Genomic DNA, 21,685 nt, shown 5'->3' with positions numbered 1-21,685 from the left:
GGCCTGAAGGGGGGGGGGACCATGTACCTAGATCTGATCAGTGACTCTTCCATTACATATAAAACACTGAGTAGGAATGATGTTGACAGCACACACAAATATTCATAATGATAATGCAGGCTCAAAACCAACAGCATGCTAAATTCAGAACAGCCCAGGTGCCCAACCAGCCTCTTTCCTACAAAAGGGTCAGCTGTCTATTCCCAACATTTTTCAGCAAGACCCTCCTGTATTTCCCACTTTGTCCACCACCTTGGATATATAGTATTTGGCAACCGGATAGAGACTGATCCATGATTAAAACCTTTTCTTACATACCTTGCCAGCAAAAGCGCTCTCACAGCTCCTCAGATTAACTCTCCTAGTTCCAAAACAGACTGTATTTGGGGATGACAGACCCATTACACTTAGATGCACACACACAAGCCTGCATTGGGTTCTCCCTGCTCTGTGTGGAATTGTTCATAACATTTTCTTCCCACTTCCAAAAATAAAGATTTCTCTTGTCAAGATTAGCCTCCTACACATCCACAGAGAGTAGCAGTAACTAAATGCTTACTAGCTAGTACACCTACTTTATCATGTCTTTTCCCACTTCCTAGTTGCTAACTCCTTCATGCAACCAGTCAACTTCCACCTTCTCCCCAAACCTTATGACATTCCCGTTCCACAGCAGCAGACACAAATTTGTGGTTGACACTCCGAGTACATTTCCCAGACCTGAAGAAGAGCTCTGTGTAAGCTCAAGAGCTTGGCTCTTTCACCAACAGAAGTTGGTCCAATAAAAGAGATTACCTACTCACACTGTCTCTCTAATATCCTGGGACTGACACACTACAACCACACTGAACACAACAAATGTGTAGTGACAGAAGAGACTAAAAGACTCACTTAGAAAATGAGAATGGCTTTCAGGAGAGGAAGGAGAATCTTTATGCTCCTACGCTTGGCTTTTCTGTACATCCATTCTGTAGACAGATCCAGCTCTGGAGTCTTGAATTGTTTCCACTTTAACATTTGGCACTTGCTAGGTAATGGGTGCCCTCTTCTGGCAAAACACAGACACAGCCACACTGATCAGCTATCTCCTCCCACGTGGCACACAGCAGGCCCTTTATTGGTTCTGTTCAGTAACAGTTTTCCTAATAATGTAATGACATCAATCCCATATACAGCCAGAGGTGCCTCCTCTCCAAACCTCCTTTTCTTTGTGCTGACTGGTGTGTGGCTCACGTCAGAACTGGGACTTCAGAACTGAAAATGAATGATCTACTGCTGTGTGGTGTTGCAGCATACAATTTAAAAAAACGTTGCAGTCAGCTATGTGGTGATTGCCGTGCTGTGTGCAGATATTTATAGATATCCAGAGAGGAAGTCTGTAAAGTGTCTTGGAATCTTTCAGAATTAAAAATGTTAAATAAATGTAGATATTTAAGTGATTTTTTTTTCAGTTCAGAAGATATCAAATGATAGGATAACTACACATACACAGGGAGCTGACAACTTCCCATCTCCCATGGGGTTTTGCTCCCCTCACTCAATAGTGCTCTGAATATCCCTAAGAAAAAATATCCCTACACAAGACAGACATTATGTTTGCACAGTTTTAGTTCTGACCGCATGAGCCTCAGACTGATCACCTTCTGTCAGCCTAGATTTCCCTGTTCTCAATTTGAGCTCGGTACTCCTAGTCAGACCCCCTTGTTCCTCACCTTCCTTGGTGTTTACAAGAGGGTCTAACTAGGGGTACGTCCAGACTCCTGTCCTTTCGGCAGGTAGCGATCGATTTATCGGGGATCGATATATCGCATCTCGTTAAGATGCGATATATCGATCCCCGAATGCACTCCCCGTCAACTCCAGAACTCCACCGGAGCGAGCAGCGATAGCGGAGTCGACGGGGGAGCCGCGGCCGTCGATCCCGTGCCATGAGGATGGGAGGTCAGTCGGAATAAGATAGGTCGACTTCAGCTACGGTATTCCCCTAGCTGAAGTTGCGTATCTTACATCGACACCCGCCCCAGTGTAGACCAGGCCTAGGAGTAATGAGCTCAAATTGAGAACAGGGAAATCTAGGCTGCATACTAGCTTTCTGACAGTGAGATCTATTAGCCTAGTTACTCAATGGAAATAGTGGTGGTCCCATTGTTTGGGACATGGAAGGCTAGACTCAGAACACTAGCACTGGAGGGAACACTCCTGCATTGGCAGGGAAATGGGATGGATGGTCCAATGTAGGTTCATAGCTGGGGTGAGGGTTTGGATTTACACGGGTCTTCCGAGTATCCCCAGAGGGGTCTCCTCTGCACAGTTCTTGGTCTGAGAGTACAGTAACTCCTCACTTAACGTTGTTTCGAAGTTACATCGCTGCTCCATTAGGGAACATACTCGTTTAAAGTTGTGCAATGCTCCCTTGTTTGGCGGACTTTACAAGGGAGCATTGCACAAGTTCCTCTTCTCCGCCTCCTCCCCCTCCCTTTCTGCCTCCCTCCCAGCGCTTCCCCCGCCACCAAACAGCTGTTTGGCAGTGCTTAGGACTTTCTGGAAGGGAGGGAGTGAGCGGGGAAGCTCCCCCCCACCGCACCCCCTCTGCAGGCAGGGCCACTCGGAACGCAGGGGCTTTAGGGTCTGCAGGGCCCTGGGCTAAGGGGGCCCCGGGGCCCTGGCCTGCAGCTCTAAAGCCCCTTTCGGAATGCGGCCCTGCGAGCACAGGCCGGAGGACTCAGGAGGAGCAGCCACACGGCAGCGGCCGGAAAGAAGCGGCGCTTTCCCCTTCAAAGCCGGTTGGAGGGCGCTTTGAAGGGGAAAGCGCCGCTTCTCTCCAGCCACTGGCTGCATGGCTGCCCCTGCTCCTCCTGAGTCCTCCGGTCCGTGCTCGCAGGGCCGCATTCCGAAAGGGGCTTTAGAGCTGCAGGCCAGGGCCCTGCAGCCCCTAAAACCCCTGCGTTCCGGGTGGCCTGGCCTGCTGGGGGGGCAGCTCCCAGAATCGCGGCCATGGGGTCGGTGCCGCACTGCGTAGAGCCACCTGCACACCCCCTGCAGCAAACAGGAGCTGCCGCAGGTAAGTGCGCTGCACCTCCTGCCTGCCCCAGCCCTGAGCCTCCTCCCGCACCCCCACCCTGAGCACCCTCCCGCACCCTAACTCCCTCCCAGACCCCACACCCCACCCTGAGCGCCCTCCCCTACTAACTCCCTCCCAGACCCTGCACCCCCAGCCCTGAGCCCCAGGGGTAAGCCAGGGGCACCTCCCCACCACAGTACTGTACAGTATATAATGCCTTTTGTCTGCCCCCCAAAAATTTCCTTGGAACCTAACCCCTCACATTAAATCTTATGGGAAAATTGTATTAGTTTAACATCGTTTCACTTAAAGTTGCATTTTTCAGGAACAGAACTACAACATTAAGTGAGGAGTTACTGTAGGTGGCACTGGAGGCGAAGAGGTAGCCCCAGGTGGGTCCCATCTTTCCTCTTCCCCTTCCACTCTTACCTATGAAGCTGCACCTGCTTAAAGTGCCTCAGCATGTGCTATACCAGCTTCAGCCTCTGGCTGGCTCTTCCCTAAGGAATATTTGACACTTACTCTTTTCTTCCAAAACTTCATCATTTATGTTGCTTTTAACTCCTTCCAATCTGTCAGTATCTTACTGATACTGAGGTGCACAGACCAGGACATACATGTTTGTATCAGAGATGTCTCAAGGAGGTCTTTTCCCTTCCTACTCTGTTAAAAGTCTTCACGTATGCACTCTTAAGTTAAACCCGTTTATTGCTGTGACCATGCTACATTTTAATCTCATGTCGACCACATTGGTCAATATCACTCCTCAATATCTTTCACCATGACTGCTTCCCAGATTTCTCCCTTCCTTTAAATTTCTGTTTCAGATTATTTTTGCCCAGATATTTATCTTGCCGTTTTCTGAACAGAATCTCTTTATTTTCTGCAAGAAGTTGCACGTTAGGTCAATAACAGAACATGTTACTGGGCCTGTCTAGTACAGAGTATGAACATTTACTCCTTGCTGACAAAAAGCTGGAAAAGTAGTGAAGTAGAAGGTTTTACTACTCTAACCTCAGTTCATCTGATCTTCTGTGCAAGGGAGGATTTTATTGCAGAATAACTACATGCACACATGGAGTTAGTCAGGAATAGCTATCCCAGAATAACTCCCTGTGTACAAGCCCTAAGACTGTAAGCTCTTTGCTCTGTGTTTGTACAGCGCCTAGCACAATAGGATCCTAGATTATGACTGGAGCTCCTAGGCACTGTCATGACAGACAGACAAGACAGATGAGGCTGAACTATTCCCCCACTCCCTCATGTAGAGGCTCTGAATCACAGATAGAGATTTTCCTGCCACAGTAAGTATTGTCTTTTAAAAAGGTTAACACCCAATGTGGAATCCCAACTCATACTGCTACACTTCCCCGCTCCCGCAAAGAGAACAGGACAACCAAGGTTCAGAAAACAGACCCACACCAAACCAGTCAGAGGGCAATGAGGAGACCCTGCTAGCTGCCCCCTTTCCCAAATGAAGAAGGCATGAAGATGCTGTACACAGCAGAGACCCCCTCCCCCCCCCCCCCCCCGATGTGGTAGAGTATCTGTGAGGTGATTACACCAGGAAGCTTGGCTGTGGTGCAGTACACTTCCCCTGGGAGAGGCAGCAAACTCACTACATTTCATCATTAAGAGCCTTCTTGCCGAATTCCACACATCACAAGGGAATGGGAGGAGGCGGAAGGGCTGTGCTGAGCCTATAAGAACCAGGCACAGATCTGTGAATTTTCCAGTTGCCAGAAAGGGATTAAGCTGCACAAAAGACTGCCTGTTTTCAAAGCTTCTGCCAGTGATGCATGGCTCATCCAGACCAGTTCACAACCATGAGTAGGAGCGAACACACAAATCTTTATGACTAAGTTGCTCTGGAAACCTAATATACATTTTAAAACAATAAGTAAATAAGAATGCAAGAGGTCAGTGGCTCAGTTGGAAGTGGATTAGATCAGTGGTTCCCAAAATGGGGTTCTTGGACCCCTGGAGGTCTGCCATGGGTTATGCGGGGTCCATCCCTGAAACAAGGCTGGAACATGTAGGAACAGCGTTCAAGCGCTTTTGCTGCATGGAGAGCACCATTTTGTTCTCAAAATAACATCCTCTGTACAGCGTGATCTCACACGTTCCAAGAGTGAGAGGTCAAGCTGGCAGGGGCACTCCCACTCTGGCAGTGGCTTTCCAGTAATACCAGAAACAAGAGACATTTAGTCAGATACCAACGAGAAAAAAAGAAGGAAAAATGTTTGGGAACCACTGGGTTAGATAACTTTCACCTCGAGGCTGAAGCCAGACCAAAGGGGCAGTGACTGAAAGTTGTTACTAGCAGTTACCATATGCAGCCATACTACCTTGGACTATATTCTCATCTGTACTCATAAGAGGAGTAAGGTCAGACCTGGCGAGTACTTGGATGGGAAACCAACAAGGGAAATTGTGCTCTTGCATGAAGTAGCAGTTGTGATGTGATAGATGGCACTTTCCCCTCCAAATTAGTATGATGTTAGAACTCTTTATTCCTGGAGGTGCAATCTTTTAAATGAGGCTTCAAACTAACATTCTAAACCCTAGCCCTTTATGGTAGCTGAAGATCACTTTTGTGGCCCAGTTCCAATTTGTGCAATTACATTCTGCCGGCAGAATATGGCACATAGCAATGCTACTCAGCAGTCTGGAACAAAATGAGGAAGAGTACCATATTCAATTTACACTGGGGAAAGGGCATACTTCACCCCAGAAGTGGCTGAAGCAAATTCCAGATATTGTTTATAAAGCACTTTGGCATGAAAAGCACTAGAGAAATACAAACCAGGGGAAATGATTGGCAGAGTCATAACGGAATAATAATTTGAAAGTAACTGGAGTAATTATTCTGGAATAAAGTCACATTTATTCCAGAACAGAGTGTCCACACAGGGGAGTTATTCCACTATAGCAATGCAGGTCAGTTTCTTTGTGTAGACATGCCTACAGTATCTAAGAGGTGTTGGCAGGACTCATGAAATGAGCTCTGGAAGTCTCAGTTGAGTACCTAAGGGGCAGGTATTCATATCACAGAAACCACCACAATTGGTCCCTTTGTTGGCAGACTCACCAGAGAGGCTAGGGCTGAACAGCACATAGAGCAGCCGTTCTGAAACTGGGGTACACGAGCAGGACCGGATAAAGCCAGGGTCCCAGTTCAAGGGGGGCCCCCGCAAAAATAAATCACAGGCAGCGATCTCTGGGCCACTTGAAGGGGTGCTAAGGCAGGCCTGCATGCCAATGCCCCACGACGCTCCCAGAAGCATCTGGCTGCTGGCACGTCTCTGCGGCTCCTGGTGGGGGGGAGGTGACTCCACGCACTGCCCCCACCCCCAGCACTGTACCCACAGCTTTCATTGGCCAGTTCCCGGCCAATAGGAGCTACAGGGGCGGCGCTTGCAGGCATGGGAAGCTCACAGATACATGCTGTCCCACTCCCGCCAGGGGCCGCAGAGACGTGCCAGCAGCAAGCCGCTTCTGGGAACAGCGTGGGGCCATGGCATGCAGGCAGCCTGCCTGAGCCCTGCTGCACCACTGGCCGGGAGCTGCCTGTGGTAAGCGCCTCCCAGCCGAAGCCTGCACCTCGCACCCCCCTCTTCCACCCCAACCCCATACCCCAGAACAGAATCCCCCTCCTGCACCCAAATTCCCTCCCAGACCCCGCACTCCCTCCTGCACCCCAATCCCCTGTCCCCTCCTGCACCAAACTCCCTCCTAGGAAAAAGACATATACAGGGGCCCCACAAAATCTAATAGCCCCGGGCCAACAGGAGAGTTAATCCGGCCCTATCCACGAGTCATGTCCAGCTCCAGGGGTCTACAAGTCATGTCCAGGGCCGTCGGCCCCGCTGATCAACTCTCCCTCCTCCCAGTGCCTCCTGCATGCCACAGAACAGCTATTCAGTGGGGTGCAGGAGGTTCTGAGAGGGAGGGGGAGGAGCAGAGATGGGGCGCACTCGGGGGAGAGGGCGGAAAGAGGCGGGAAAGGAGGCACAGGAGTGGAGGGAAGGCAGGAAGAGGTGGGGCGGGGCCAGAGGCTGAGCGGGGGTTGAGCACCCCCGGGGAAAATTAGAAGCCGGCTTTTAAATCAAAACGGGGGTCCTTGGGTTGCTAAAGTTTGAGAACCACTGGCATAGAGAATGAATTCCCTTTACCTATGCATGTGGTTCCCCTTCAGATCAACGATGAGGCACAACCATTGAGGAAGTCTGTATTGCCACTACCCTGTGCTATTCTTTTCTGGACTGGGTGACTTTTGGTGACTGCACCAGTCACCCAAAGAACAAACCTACAATTCCTAGGAAACCTCACAGCCCTGCCCACCATGCTCCCCATCCTCCCAGCAACAGCTCAAACACAGCCCCTAATATAGTACTGTATGCTGCAACAGAAGCTTTTCCTTTTTCCCTTCAAACAAATAAAGCTCTATCCAGTCCTGTGCCCTGGTGGATCGGCCACACACACTCACCTACTCCTGTTGCTCCCATTGTATCAAGCATAGGTGACTGCTCTGGCAGGAAAGGCCAGCAGGACTACAATGAAGCAAAGCACAGGGAGACCACTGGAGCAGTCCAGAGATTTAGCCATCATAAGCCAGACTGTAATATACTTGGCTGGTACTACTGAGATTGCGACAAATATGGCCTCCGTAGGAATCCCTATTCTAATTTATTCAGTGCTGCATCTGATGACAAGTAAATGAGTTAAATACTTGGAGAGGAATTAGGATACACTCTGTACCGTAGACCTGAGTACTCTCACATTGCATCAGTGAGTATGTCTACACTGCAATGTAAGCCCATGCTTGAGCCTGGCTAACCCCCCTTGGGTCTACACTGCAATTGCGCTAATCCAGAGCTCAGACCCAGGGTCCGAACTCAAGTCAAGCCAGGACCCAGGATCCAAGCCCTATTGCTTTGCAGTGTAGCTGCAGGTCCGCTTGACTCACGTGCTGGGAGTCAGCTGGAAATAATCCACAATTCCATAGGAAAACCTCCTTAATCCTCTCTGTCCCAACAACCTGCAATCCACTCTGTTGAAAACAGAAACGCCTCCCACACACACCTTGGCAAATGGCAGCAGCTTAGGTCAGCGTTAACCCATTCTGGTCTGATCACTGATCTGCAAACACACTCCTGGGCAATGGAGAGCGAACCAATCAAGCCTTTTCTAAAGTGAGCGGCTTCCTGGTAACATGCGGCGGGAAGTGGGGGGCAGTAAAGTTTCCCCACAGTCCACCGCATTTCTAGGGCCACATTTTGGGGAATGGGAGTCACTAGGGACTCTGGGATATAGTTACTTTGATTCAGGTCTGCACACTGCAGAGTGGATGGCAGAACCCTGGGTTCAAACATAATGGTCAGAAAATTCTTAACCTAGGGTTAAAAATACAATGTAGATGCTCAAGCCCAGGGTTCCCAGACACATGTCAGCTGACTCGAATCCCACTAACCCTGGGCTTACATTGCAGCGTACACATACCCAGTGAGGCCTTGAATAGTTACCTGGAAGGGAGGAAGAAGGAAAGGAGACAAAACTGAAACAGTCAAGAATGTATGGATAAGGTTTATCCACTAGATGGTGTAAAGACAACACAGGGAAAGGTTTGCAGACGTCAATTAATGGCACTTACAATTCAAAGGTGTGAAAAAGGCATACTGGAAGCAATGGAAGAAAGGTTGAGTTATCCCTGAGCACTTTTATCCAGAAAGTAAAATTCAGTTTTGCCATTTCTGCTAAAAAAAATGACTTGGTAAGAAAACAGCACAGTTCTTAGAGAGAAATAAATGTGACATGTCAGAAGAGAGTTAGCTATGCAGCTTTTAAACACTAAGGCCCGGATACATAAAGGTATTTAGGCACCTAACTCCCAGACTTATGCTCCACTACAATCTACAAAACTCCTGCCTGGCTGCTGCTGAACCCTGTATCACGAAAGTTTATGCCCAAACAAATCTGTTAGTCTTTAAGGTGCCACCGGACTCCTCATTGTTTTTGTGAGCTCTGCAGGCACCTAAACTCTTTTGCACCTAAGTTTTTGAAGTAAAAGTTCAGCATTGCAGTACCTAAATCCCTCTGTGGCTCCGCGCCTAAATCACCAGTTCAAATCCAGCTCTCAGTCGGAGTGTGGGGAGAAATCTCATTCAACAGACCAAATTGCTGTTTCTGCATCTCATAATTACTTTAGCATGGAGCCTGAATTACTAAACATAACCTCCCTCACCCTGCACTGCAAAGAACCAGGTGATAGATTGCACACCGCCATCTCTACAACACCAGACCCAGCCTGTGGCTACAGAGGACTTTGCTCTCTGCTGCTATCAGATTAGAGGCTCCCAATCAGATTAGCTAAAAGCTTGAAATCCCATTAGTGAAAGCCAGGTCTGAATTTCATCTGCCTCAGAGCCAAAAATGAGACTAAGAAAAAACCCTAACAGATCAAGAAATAAAAAAGAGCAAATATGGAAGGAAAATCACTTTACAAAAAGATTTTCTAAAGTGAAAACATGACGGCTAAAAATTGAGCTTGCTTGGCCTGCCAGGAAACCTCCATGAAATAACTTGCCATCTGAAATGCCTATACACAGTGGCTAATATATTGATACCTGTGCTCACCTTCATGGAGGGGCCACGATTGTGCTACGTAGAGTTGCCAGCACGCTGCAGTGTCCCCACGATCTATCAGGGTACAGCGGCCATAGCAGGGCCTACGATTAAGTGATGCTGTTTATTCACAATTTCAGCCTGTGCATAGTGTCCATGGCCTCACAGGGTATACCGTATTTGCACCTGGTTCATATTATTTGTTTGTCCCAATGGATCCTTTGAATAGTTCTGTCCTGCACAATGGGGATTTGCATATGCCTCATGAGGGCCAAGGATTAGTTTCACAGTTGCCAACCTCATGGCATAGTCTCACCAACCTCTCTCCCAAGCTGCTGCCAGACTTACTCTGGGCCCAAGCTGCGATGAATTGGGTGACAATTCTTGAGGAAGTTCTTTGATTTGAGTCTGATTATTTATTCAATAACTCATTTTAATTTGTTGCATGATTGATTGTCTGTTCTTGTTTTGTTGGTGTGTCACTCGCCTTAAAAAAAAAAACCAGCCACCATGAAACCTACTACATTTTGCGAATATATTCAATGTTGCGTTTCCATTACTATTACCCTTGTCTTCTCCCTTCCCGCCCCCGCTCTTGTGTTCTATACCCACTGTCACACCTTGACCTTATTTAGATTATAAGCATGTTTGAGCAGAGGAATTTATCCTACATTTGTACAGTGCCTAGCACACTGGATCTCCATCTTGACTGGGGCATCTGGGAGCTACTGTCTTGTAAATAAAATAATAATGCAGTTAAGAGATGGATTTGATTGCCAGGGCACCCATCAGGAAAGTGTATACAAATAGGGCATATGCATGCCTAGATTGGCTGCTGAATAGCAATTGATTTTGGTCCTCTGTTTTTCAGGCAAATCGTCAGAAGGTTTAAACATGTTCAGGTTACAAAAGCTGTAGTTCGTATTTTATTTTTGTGTCTCCCATTGCTGTCCCAGAGTGCAGAGTGAGGGAGAACATTCAAGACTGTTCATATAGTGTCCCAGGTGCTCTCAGGATGGCCTTGAATGGCAGGAGTTGGAAGACAGGACGGAGCATAGCTGAGAGCTGATGAGTATCAATGCAAGTGTTCTCAGCCCCACATGCGGCCAAAAGAAGAGTTGCATGATAGATGACAGAGCCAGTATTCTGAACTGTCAAATCTAATACTAAATGGTGGGGCCAAGAGCATTGTAACACAGCACTGGTAGAACTAACTCAGCCATTGTAGCTATAACATTTATATTTTCGGTCTATGTCTCTACAATAATGTAGAGAAACCCAGTGTAGGATTCAATGGTGGCAAGGCTTGTAATTGTGCTTGCTCTCAGCCAGGGTCTTGATAGTTCAAATAAGGCATACAGGTGGCTGCAATGCCAAAATACTGTAGCACAGACAAGGCTTTTCTTTTGGCAGTATGGCTGGGAATCCCCTAACTGGTATGGCTGGTCCACCTGTTTTTTTCAGCACTTTGTGCAGTAGGAGATCACAGACTATGCTGCACCACAGGCTCTGTTGCACCACTCTATACGCCCTTGCTCTGGTCACTCAACCCAATCCCCTCACCCTCATGGAATCACTATGGAATAATTTTCCAAATTCCCCAGGAATGCACAGATACAAACAGTTCAGCATCATGGCAAGCATGGATACAAACTCAGCTAACACATGAATGTGGTGCTCCTACAACAGGGTTAGGGAGATTTTCTGTTTGTTTGGGGGTTTTTTTTAGTGCAACACAACAGTGTTTGTTGAAAGAAAACCAGAGCATGTGTCACTGGAGACAAACATAGCTGTACTTCTACTGTGCATGTGCCCATACTCCTCACTTAGGTCCCTCAAAAATCTCCATAAAATTCAATTCCAGAGTTAGAATAAAGGTTTCAGACAAGCTTCAGGACTTCTTCCTGGACAATGTTGACTTGCAAGCTGCAACGGGCAAAGGGTGACAAATATCCTTACGATGGAAAGGTAGAAAGATAATTTATGATGGCCCTCTCCTCCCCTGCTCTACACAGACTCATCATCAGCTGGCGTTTCCTACCTTCCGTGGAGTGGGAAGGGGATGTTGCGATGGCTGCAATAGACCAAACCATATAATCTTTACTACTTTAAAATTAAAATATCCTCAATTGATGCATGGGGCATGGGCCCTGCAGGACTCAAAAAGCACCAAGGCAAATTCATGAGAGCTAGAAGCAACCCATCCTGGGCCACATTGTTCTCTGCTCCAGCAGCACTGGAAGGGACGATACCTCTCAGACAAAAATTGTGTTTCATCTCTCCTCAGCTGCTAGAGTTACAGCAATAAGAACAAACCCAAGTGAAGAGTTCACAGACTGAACATCTACACTGAGTAAAACTGAGGAGACAGAGTGGGTATTTTGGATTTAGATCTGAAGTCCGGTTTTACGAATAGCTAAGGGTCAGGAAATTCTTTAATGAGAACCACAGGGATCACATTCAACCCCTCATCATGCATGCAGCCACATTCCATACGTGGCATGGACAAAAAATGTGTTTAATTTACTGTATACCTCTGTAAGCATTCAACCAGTGAAATAAAACAGTCGCCATTCCAAAACAAACAAACAGTGTTAGGAAGCCATCTGCCAGAAAACAAACACAAACACACACACACACACAGTTTACTGTAATCGGACTCTTACTTGATTGTCCCTCGCAGGGTATCCATGATAACCTGAGGTCAGAGGCTCATTCTACAAGAGAACAGAAAAGATGAATGCAACGCTTGTAAGGAACAGAAACAAGGGGTTATAAGTCTACCCAAGTCCAGGTGGACACAAGAAGCTGCAATGATTTGGGGAAAGAGGCAGGTAACATTTAAATTTTCTACTGACATCCTATTTTCTGTGTGAGTCAATGCACCTAAATACAGGACTAGTTTGAAACTACATATTCCAGAGTGCATGGAAGAAGAAAATACAGGCATGAAATAACCATAAGCTATTCCTACTTCATCTCCTGTGAGATTTATAGTTTTTGCTATTTTTCACAGGACTTTTTTTTTTTTAAATGTCTCTTTTTCCATTGTGGAGATAGAACAATTACAGTGTAAACTTCTGTCTGCTGCTGCCCAGTTAACCCAGTCCTGGAGAAAACTCTCTCCATCTAAACAATGGCAGCAAAGGTGTGAACTCCTTCCTGCAAACCGTGCAACACTGACACGTGAACATAATGTTAGACAGTTACAGTCAGGGCCGGCTCCAGGCACCAGCTGAGCAAGCTGGTGCTTGGGGCGGCAGATTGTTGGAGGCGGCATTCCGCCCAATCCTAGGGCAGCACGGCCGCTTTTTTTTTTTTTTTTTTTGGTTCTTGTTCCGCTTCGGCCGCCCTGTAGGGGGCGGCGGCGCGGAGAACCAGGGCAGTCCTCTTTCTTCCCTCCCCGCCGACCGGAGCGGAGCCCTCGCGGTAGGCGGCGGCGCAGCGGGAGGGGCCGCATGGCAGCGCCCCTGCTGTAGCCCTGGCCACCCCCTTCTCTCTCTCTCCCGCCCGCTCTCTCCCCCTCCCCAAGCCGGTCCCCCTGCAGCCGTGCTCCGGCTGCGCCGCAGGTTTTTTGTTTTTTTTTTGCTTTGCCGTTCTGGCCGCCCCGTTTTGTTGGTTTTTTTCGCTTGGGGCGGCCAAAAAGCCAGAGCCGGCCCTGGTTACAGTTTAAATTACAACCTTACTAAACCTGGGCAAAAATCTCTCACGCACTCCCCAAAAGAACTAATGTTCTAGCTTCTCTTCCCTCACCTCCAAATGGGCTCATTGCTCATGCTACTTCCTACATCAGCAATTCGGTCACACTGCCTTGACTGGAAGGATATGCGAGTTTTCTCCATCCTATTCATCCTTGGAATTTCTTATAATTTCCCAGCCTCTCCCCTATTCTAGCAATTACAGCAGAGATGAGGTGAACATATCAATGTTTTTTGTTTTTTTTTTAACTCTTCCTGGAGATAGGAAGAGAATCTCTCCCAAACTTGCAAATTCAGATTGAGGGAGAAATTAGGCAGTTTCACCATACACACGCCCCTTTTCTTTGACAAGGTTAGGGTAGGGAGTGAGTAAAACTGAATAGGATTGCTTCAGTTTCATTCTGCTGCTGCTCCCTCCTCCAGGGCAGACGGGGGAAGAGTTGTATGCAGACGTTATAAAATGCTGGCCATGAAGAAAGTAGCAATCCCACACTCCTGCATAGAGTTTGTTTTTAAACTGTTGCTACACACCGCAGTAGGTATTGTTTGGCAAGGGGGTGTTCTGGAGTCTTAACAAGCTCTGCATGTTATTCCAGCTGTTTGCTTCTAGAGGAAAAACTAGGCAAAGCTGACCAGACCCAAATTGTTGAAAGCAAACCTGTGCCAAGACTGCTGTTTCTGCCAGTAGTTGAATTGTTGGAAACAGCTGGAAGTTAGATAGACTTTGTAAAGACAACTGCTTCGTGGCAGAAGGTGCTGTATTACTTCCATTACACATCATGACTATCATTACTATTTTAAATAAATAATTAATCGCGCTGTTGAACGACAATAGAATACCATTTATTTTAAATATTTTTGGATGTTTTCTACATTTTCAAATATATTAATTTCAATTACAATACAGAATACAAAGTGTACAGTGCTCACTTTATATTTATTTTTGATTACAAATATTTGCACTGTAAAAACATAATTTGTAATTTTCAATTCACCTCATACAAGTACCGTAGTGCAATCTCTTTATCATGAAAGTTGAGCTTACAAATGTAGAATTATGTACAAAAAAAACCGCATTCAAAAATAAAACAATGTAAAACTTTAGAGCCTACAAGTCCACTCAGTCCTTGGTCAGCCAATCACTCAGACAAATAAGGTTGGTTACAATTTGCAGGAGATAACGCTGCCTGCTTCTTGTTTACAATGTCACCTGAAAGTGAGAACAGGCATTCGCATGGCACTGTTGTAGCTGGCGTTACAAGATATTTATGTGCCAGATGAGCTAAAGCAGAGGTTCTCCAACTGTGGTCCGCGGACCACTGCTCCATTCAGGTGGTCCGCGGATAGTTGTCTCTAAGGTGCACACCTGGGTGGCCGCACATGAGAGAATGAAGGGCCACCCACCTAATTAGTGGAGCTGCGCAGGTGTGGCTCCACTAATTAGGTGCCTGGACCCTGGAGAAGACACACATGTAAGGTGAGATGGTGGCCTTGGGGGGGAATAGGGGCAGGTGGGAGGGGCAGTGGGGTGAGAAGAGGGGGTGGGGGGAATTTGGGACATGCAGGGCTGTGGCGGCGAGAGAAAGAAGCGATTTTCCCCAGCTCCAGGGATGCTGCTGCCAGGGAGAGACTCCCCCCTCCTTCCCAGCCCTAGCTCGGGGGCTGCCGCAGCAGGGGAGAGAGGGAGAGACACACCCCCCTTCTCAGCCCCAACTCGGGATCTGCCACGGCGGAGGAGAGAGGGCACATCCATTGCATTAGAAAGGCAAGACTACTGATATTAAAATACGAGTTGTGTGCTTTTATTTTTAGAACAAAAACGATTATTATGGGGCTTTATATATATATAAAATATATAGTGGTTTTATCCAAAGTGCTTTATAATAGTTAGGTAACTGTACAAACAACATTTGGAAAGATCAATAAGTGGTCTGCCGAGACCTCAGCAATTTTCAAGTCGTCCGCAAAAAAAAAAAAAAAAAAGTTTGAGAACCACTGCACTAAAAATTCATATGTCCCTTCATGCTTCAACCATCATTCCAGAGGACACGCGTCCATGCTGATGATGGGTTTTGCTCAATAACGATCCAGAGCAGTGCGGACTGACGCATGCTCATTTTCATCAGCTGACTCAGATGCCACCAGCAGAAGGTTGATTTGCTTTTTTGGTGGTTCAGGTTCTGTAGTTTCCGCACCACAGTGTTGCTCTTTTAAGACTTCTGAAAGCATGCTCCACACCTCATCCCTCTCAGATTTTGGACGGCACTTCAGATTCTTAAACCTTGGGTCAAGTGCTGTAGCTATTTTTAGAAATCTCACATCTTTAGAAAGCTTGCATTGGTGTCTTCTTTGCGTTTTGTTAAATCTGCTGCGAAAGTGTTCTTAAAACGAACATGTGCTGGCTCATCATCCGAGATTGCTATAACATGAAATATATGCAGAATACAGGTAAAACAGAGCAGGAGACATACAGTTGTCCCCCCAAGGAATACAGTCACAAATTTAATTGATGCCTTATTTTTTTAACGAGCATCATCAGCATGGAAGCATGTCCTCTGGAATGGTGGCCAAAGTATGAAGGGGCATATGAATGTTTAGCATATCTGGCACGTAAATACCTTGTAACGCCAGCTACAAAAGTGCCATGTGAACACCTGTTCTCACTTTCAGGTGACATTGTAAATAAGAATCAGGCAGCAGTATCTCCCGTCAACATAAACAAACATGTTTGTCTTAGTGACTGGCAGAATAAGACGTAGGACTGAGTGGATTTGTAGGCTCTAAAGTTTTACACTGTTTTGTTTTTGAGTGCAGTTATGTAACCAAAAAAAAAAATCTGTATTTATAAGTTACACTTTCATGATAAAGAGATTGCACTTCAGTACTTGTATGAGGTGAATTGAAAAATACTATTTCTTTTATCATTTTTACAGTGCATATATTTGTAATAAAAAATAATATAAAGTGAGCACCGTGCACTTAGTATTCTGTGTTGTTATTGAAATCAATATGGAAAATGTAGAAAAATCTCCAAAAATATTTAATAAAATGTCAATTGGTATTCTATTGTTATAAGTGCAATTAATCACGATTAATTTTTTTTAGTTAATCAGGTGAGTTAACTGCAACTAATTGACAGCCCTAATTTTTATTTGAGAATTTTCTTCAATTTTTATGGATTTTTATTTTTACAGTTGCTGGAAATTAAAGAGCGGGAGTGGGGTTAGAACAGCACTGACAGCAGGACTGCAGAGGGCTGTGGGAGGTTCCCTGCACAACTGAAGGGCCCAAGACATAGGGGTGCAAGATGCGGGGGAGGATGCTGTCCTAGCCCAGAAGAGAAGAGACCCCACCTCAGGCCAGGACTGCAAGGAGGAGGACCAGCAGTACTCTGTGGCCAGGGACTCAATAGTTCCGGCCCAGGGACAGCTCCCACACTGCCGGCTGGTAAGCAGGGCTGTGACAGCAGAGCTGCAAAGGGCTCCTTGCACAGCTGTGGGGCCGATGGCACCTGATCCTTGCAAGTGCAAGGTATGGGGAAAGCTGCAGTCCTGACAGGACAGAGCACAGACCCACTGGCAGGGCTGTCAAGAGGACAACGACGAGCCATTCAGGAGCTGGGTGGCCTCCCTCACAGCTGGGGGCTTGTCCTTCTCCTGCTGGTCCTGACCACGGCTTTCCCCACACTTTGCACCTGCAGGGATTGGGTGTCACCAGCCCTGTGACAGCACAGGGAGCTCTCTGCAGCCCTGTCACAGGAATGAGGGAGCAGATCCATGACAGCAGGCTGCAGAGGGCTCCCTGCACTGCGACAGGGCCGGTAACACTCAATCCCTGCAGGCACAATGGGGTTGGGGGCTGCACTCCCACTGTTACAGCTGGCTACTTTTTTAGTCAATTTCAATGTGTCAGCTGAAATCGACATTTACCATTTAAATTGAATCCTGCCGAGCCTACACTCAAGTCAACATGTGATGTAGATGTGAAAACAGCAAATATCAATCTGGGGTGGACGTAATACACAGGAGGTAAATGTCCCACTCTGCTGGGCACTGGTGAGGCCTCAGCTGGAGTACTGTGTCCAGTTAAGGGTGCCATAGTTTAGGAAAGATGTTGACAAATTGGAGAGAGTCCAGAGGAGAGCAACAAAAAATGATAAAAGGTTTAGAAAACCTGACCTATGAAGAAAGATTACAAAAGCTGGGCATGTTTAGTCTTGAGAAAAGAAGACCGAGGAGACACCTGATAACAGTCTTCAAATAAGTTAAGGACTGTTATAAAAAGAATCAGAGGGGTAGCCGTGTTAGTCTGAATCTGTAAAAAGCAACAGAGGGTCCTGTGGCACCTTTGAGACTAACAGAAGTACTGGGAGCATAAGCTTTCGTGGGTAAGAACACAGGAACAAATCAACATACCCTTAGAGCCCCGACCGGGGTTATTCTATCTACTACCTAAGATCCACAAACCTGGAAATCCTGGACGCCCCATCATCTCGGGCATTGGCACTTTCACTGAAGGACTGTCTGGATATGTGGACTCCCTACTCAGACCCTACGCCACCAGCACTCCCAGCTATCTCCGTGACACCACAGATTTCCTGAGAAAACTACAATGCATTGGTGACCTCCCGGAAAACACCATCCTAGCCACCATGGATGTAGAGGCTCTCTACACAAACATCCCACATACAGATGGAATACAAGCTGTCAGGAACAGTATCCCTGATGATGACACAGCACAACTTATTGCTGAGCTCTGTGACTTTATCCTCACGCACAATTATTTCAAATTTGGTGACAATATATACCTCCAGACCAGTGGCACCGCTATGGGCACCCGCATGGCCCCACAATATGCCAACATTTTTATGGCTGACCTGGAACAACGCTTCCTCAGCTCTCGTCCACTCATGCCCCTTCTCTACCTACGCTATATTGATGACATCTTCATCATCTGGACCCATGGGAAGGAGGCCCTGGAAGAATTCCACCATGCTTTCAACAGCTTCCACCCCACCATCAACCTCAGCCTGGACCAATCTACACGGGAGGTCCACTTCCTGGACACCACCATACAAATAAGCGATGGCCACATTAACACCACCCTATACTGAAAACCCACCGACCGCTACGCCTACCTTCATGCCTCCAGCTTCCACCCCGGTCACACCACACGATCCATCGTCTACAGCCAAGCACTGAGGTACAATCGCATCTGCTCCAACCCCTCAGACAGAGACCAACACCTACAAGATCTTCACCAAGCATTCTCAAAACTACGATACCCACACAAGGAAATAAAGAAACAAATCAACAGAGCCAGACGTGTACCCAGAAGCCTCCTGCTACAAGACAGGCCCAGAAGAGAAACCAACAGAACTCCACTGGCCATCACCTACAGTCCTCAGCTTAAACCTCTCCAACGCATCATCAGTGATCTACAACCCATCCTGGACAATGATCCCTCACTTTCACAGACCTTGGGAGGCAGGCCAGTCCTCGCCCACAGACAACCTGCCAACCTTAAGCATATTCTCACCAGCAACCACGCACCGCACCATAACAACTCTAACTCAGGAACCAACCCATGCAACAAACCTCGATGCCAACTCTGCCCACATATCTACACCAGCAACACCATCACTGGACCTAACCAGATCAGCTACATCACCGGCTCATTCACCTGCACGTCCACCAATGTTATATATGCCATCATATGCCAGCAATGCCCCTCTGCTATGTACATTGGCCAAACTGGACAGTCACTACGCAAGAGGATAAATGGACACAAGTCAGATATCAGGAATGGCAATATACAAAAACCTGTAGGAGAACACTTCAACCTCCCTGGCCACACAATAGCAGATGTTAAGGTAGCCATCTTACAGCAAAAAAACTTCAGGACCAGACTCCAAAGAGAAACTGCTGAGCTCCAGTTCATTTGCAAATTTGACACCATCAGATCAGGATTAAACAAAGGTTTCAGAGTAACAGCCATGTTAGTCTGTATCCGCAAAAAGAAGAACAGGAGTACTTGTGGCACCTTAGAGACTAACAAATTTATTAGAGCATAAGCTTTCGTGGACTACAGCCCACTTCTTCGGATGCATATAGAATGGAACATATATTGAGGAGATATATATACACACATACAGAGAGCATAAACAGGTGGGAGTTGTCTTACCAACTCTGAGAGGCCAATTAATTAAACAAAGACTGTAAATGGCTATCCAACTACAGAAACAGTTTCTCCTCCCTTGGTGTTCACACCTCAACTGCTAGCAGAGCACCTCACCCTCCCTGATTGAACTAACCTCGTTATCTCCACACTGATATATACCTGCCTCTGGAGATTTCCATTACTTGCATCTGAAGAAGTGAGGTTCTTACCCACGAAAGCTTATGCTCCCAGTACTTCTGTTAGTCTCAAAGGTGCCACAGGACCCTCTGTTGCTTTTTATAAAAAGACAACATCAATTATTCTCCATGCCCACAGAAGGTCGGACAAGAAATGATTGGTTTAATTGCTGCCAGGGAGATTTAGGTGAGATATTAGGAAAAACTTTCTAACTAGAAGGATAGTTAAGTACTGGAATTGGTTACCAAGGCAGGTTGTGGAATCGCCGTCATTGGAGGCATGCAAGAACAGATCAGACAAACACCTATGAGAAATGGTCTAGGTTTATTTGGCCTTGCCTCAGCATGGGGGAGGTGGACTAGGTCAGTGTTTCTCAACTTTTTTGATACCAGGGACTGACTTACTGTCTTCCTAAACTGTGTCAGGGAGATCTCAGGGACCAGCGCCAGTCCACAGACTGGTTGTTGAGGAACACTGGACTAGGTGACCTCTCAAGGTTCCTTCCAGCTCTACAATTCTAGTATGCTATGATTAATAATGGAATAATAGACTCTTCAAACTCCCCATATTATTAAATATTAGTAAAAACTCATGAATAGGCTGCTTTTGAAGAAAGTAGGTGCAACTAAACAAAATTATCAAGGATTGCTGTATTTAATTATTATGGTTATAGGCAGAGTCATATCAATAGCTGAGGACATTCAAAATATCACCATGACACTTGTGGAAGCCAGAGAGAAGATATTTGCTGCTGTCAAGGCAAGAGACATGAATGAGATTTCAGCAGCAGTAGAGTCAAGGTTGCAGATGTGTTGCATTTTTATAGCTCTTCATCTTCAAAGGGTGTTAGAAATATTGACTACATTCTCATAGCACCCTGGAAAGTACACCTCTACCCCGATATAACGCTGTCCTTGGGAGCCAAAAAATCTTACCACATTATAGGTGAAACCGCATTATATTGAACTTGCTTTCATCTGCTGGAGTGCGCAGCCCCCCCGGAGCACTGCTTTACCGCGTTATATCCGAATTCGTGTTATATCGGGGTAGAGGTGTAGAAAGATTGGTAGACACAGAAGATGTGGGAAGGAAGGAAAGGGCAGGATGATAGACAACTCCAATGTGATAGGCAGTGGAGGCAAATGGGATGTACAAGTCAAGGAAAAAGGAGAAAAAACTTTATTTGGAGGATGCACTTGTTCACATCAGACATTAACTAGAGGAAATACTTGGACAAGAGACAGAAAGGGTAAACAGAGACCACTTGTTATAGAAGATGAGAGAGATGTATGCACTGTATATGACCAAAATAAAAGTGTTTGAGAAAAAGTAACCCAAAGTGAACATAGATTGGTTTGGCAGAGGCAGGGAAGAGAGCCAAAATTAAGCTTTGTGGGACTTATAAGTGAAAGGATTTTGATGCAGAAAAGTCATCTCCAGAAACAGAGTGGTTTGACAGTAGGAGCTACCTCAAGAGAGAAGGAAGTCAGTCAGAGATGGCTTGAGAGTTATGCAGCTGGTCCAGGATTCAAGACTGCACTGAGGTCAAGGAAAATGAGAAAGAAGGAAACCCATACAACAAAAAGGTTACTATATGGTGAGAAGTTTCCATACTATGACCGAAGAGGGAGAAACCCACACAGACTGAACATAGTCAAGCATACTGTTGTACAAGAAGTGCCTGAAGAAATGAGAAAAAGCTACTTTCTTAAGAAATATGCTGAAAAAGGAGGTTAGAGAGTGGGTAGCAGCTAGAGCACCAAGGTCACAGAAGGGTCAAAGATACCTTTCTGCCTTTCTTACAGAAATGGTGCCATGTGGCACTGCACTATTTGCAAATTCCCTGTTGTGCATGTTGTAGCTCTAATTGAGCTTAACTCTCCAAGGGGAGTGGGGAAGTGCCTGGGGAAAGCTGGCTCCTGCCAATAGTCTCTGGTGCTGCCAA

General features: G+C 46.5%; 1 protein-coding gene across 17 annotated transcripts in view; it reads right to left on the bottom strand.

Moving 5' to 3' along the window:
* RBFOX2 (RNA binding fox-1 homolog 2) overlaps window positions 1–21,685 on the bottom strand; it is a 252,347-nt gene that overhangs the window by 180,121 nt on the left and 50,541 nt on the right. For 15 of the 17 annotated variants that reach the window (XM_054032407.1, XM_054032385.1, XM_054032330.1 and 12 more), the window contains exon 2: window positions 12,352–12,402. The exons of the other annotated variants lie outside the window; for them this stretch is intronic. In XM_054032407.1, the coding sequence (XP_053888382.1) occupies window positions 12,352–12,402 (51 nt within the window). The remainder of the gene's footprint in view (window positions 1–12,351; window positions 12,403–21,685) is intronic. 17 annotated transcript variants of the gene reach the window in all.

The sequence above is a fragment of the Malaclemys terrapin genome, chromosome 1, assembly GCF_027887155.1.
Source record: "Malaclemys terrapin pileata isolate rMalTer1 chromosome 1, rMalTer1.hap1, whole genome shotgun sequence".
NCBI lineage: Eukaryota > Metazoa > Chordata > Testudines > Emydidae > Malaclemys > Malaclemys terrapin.
Note: the sequence above shows the minus strand (reverse complement) of the source record. Positions and strands in the feature narration are given on the sequence as shown.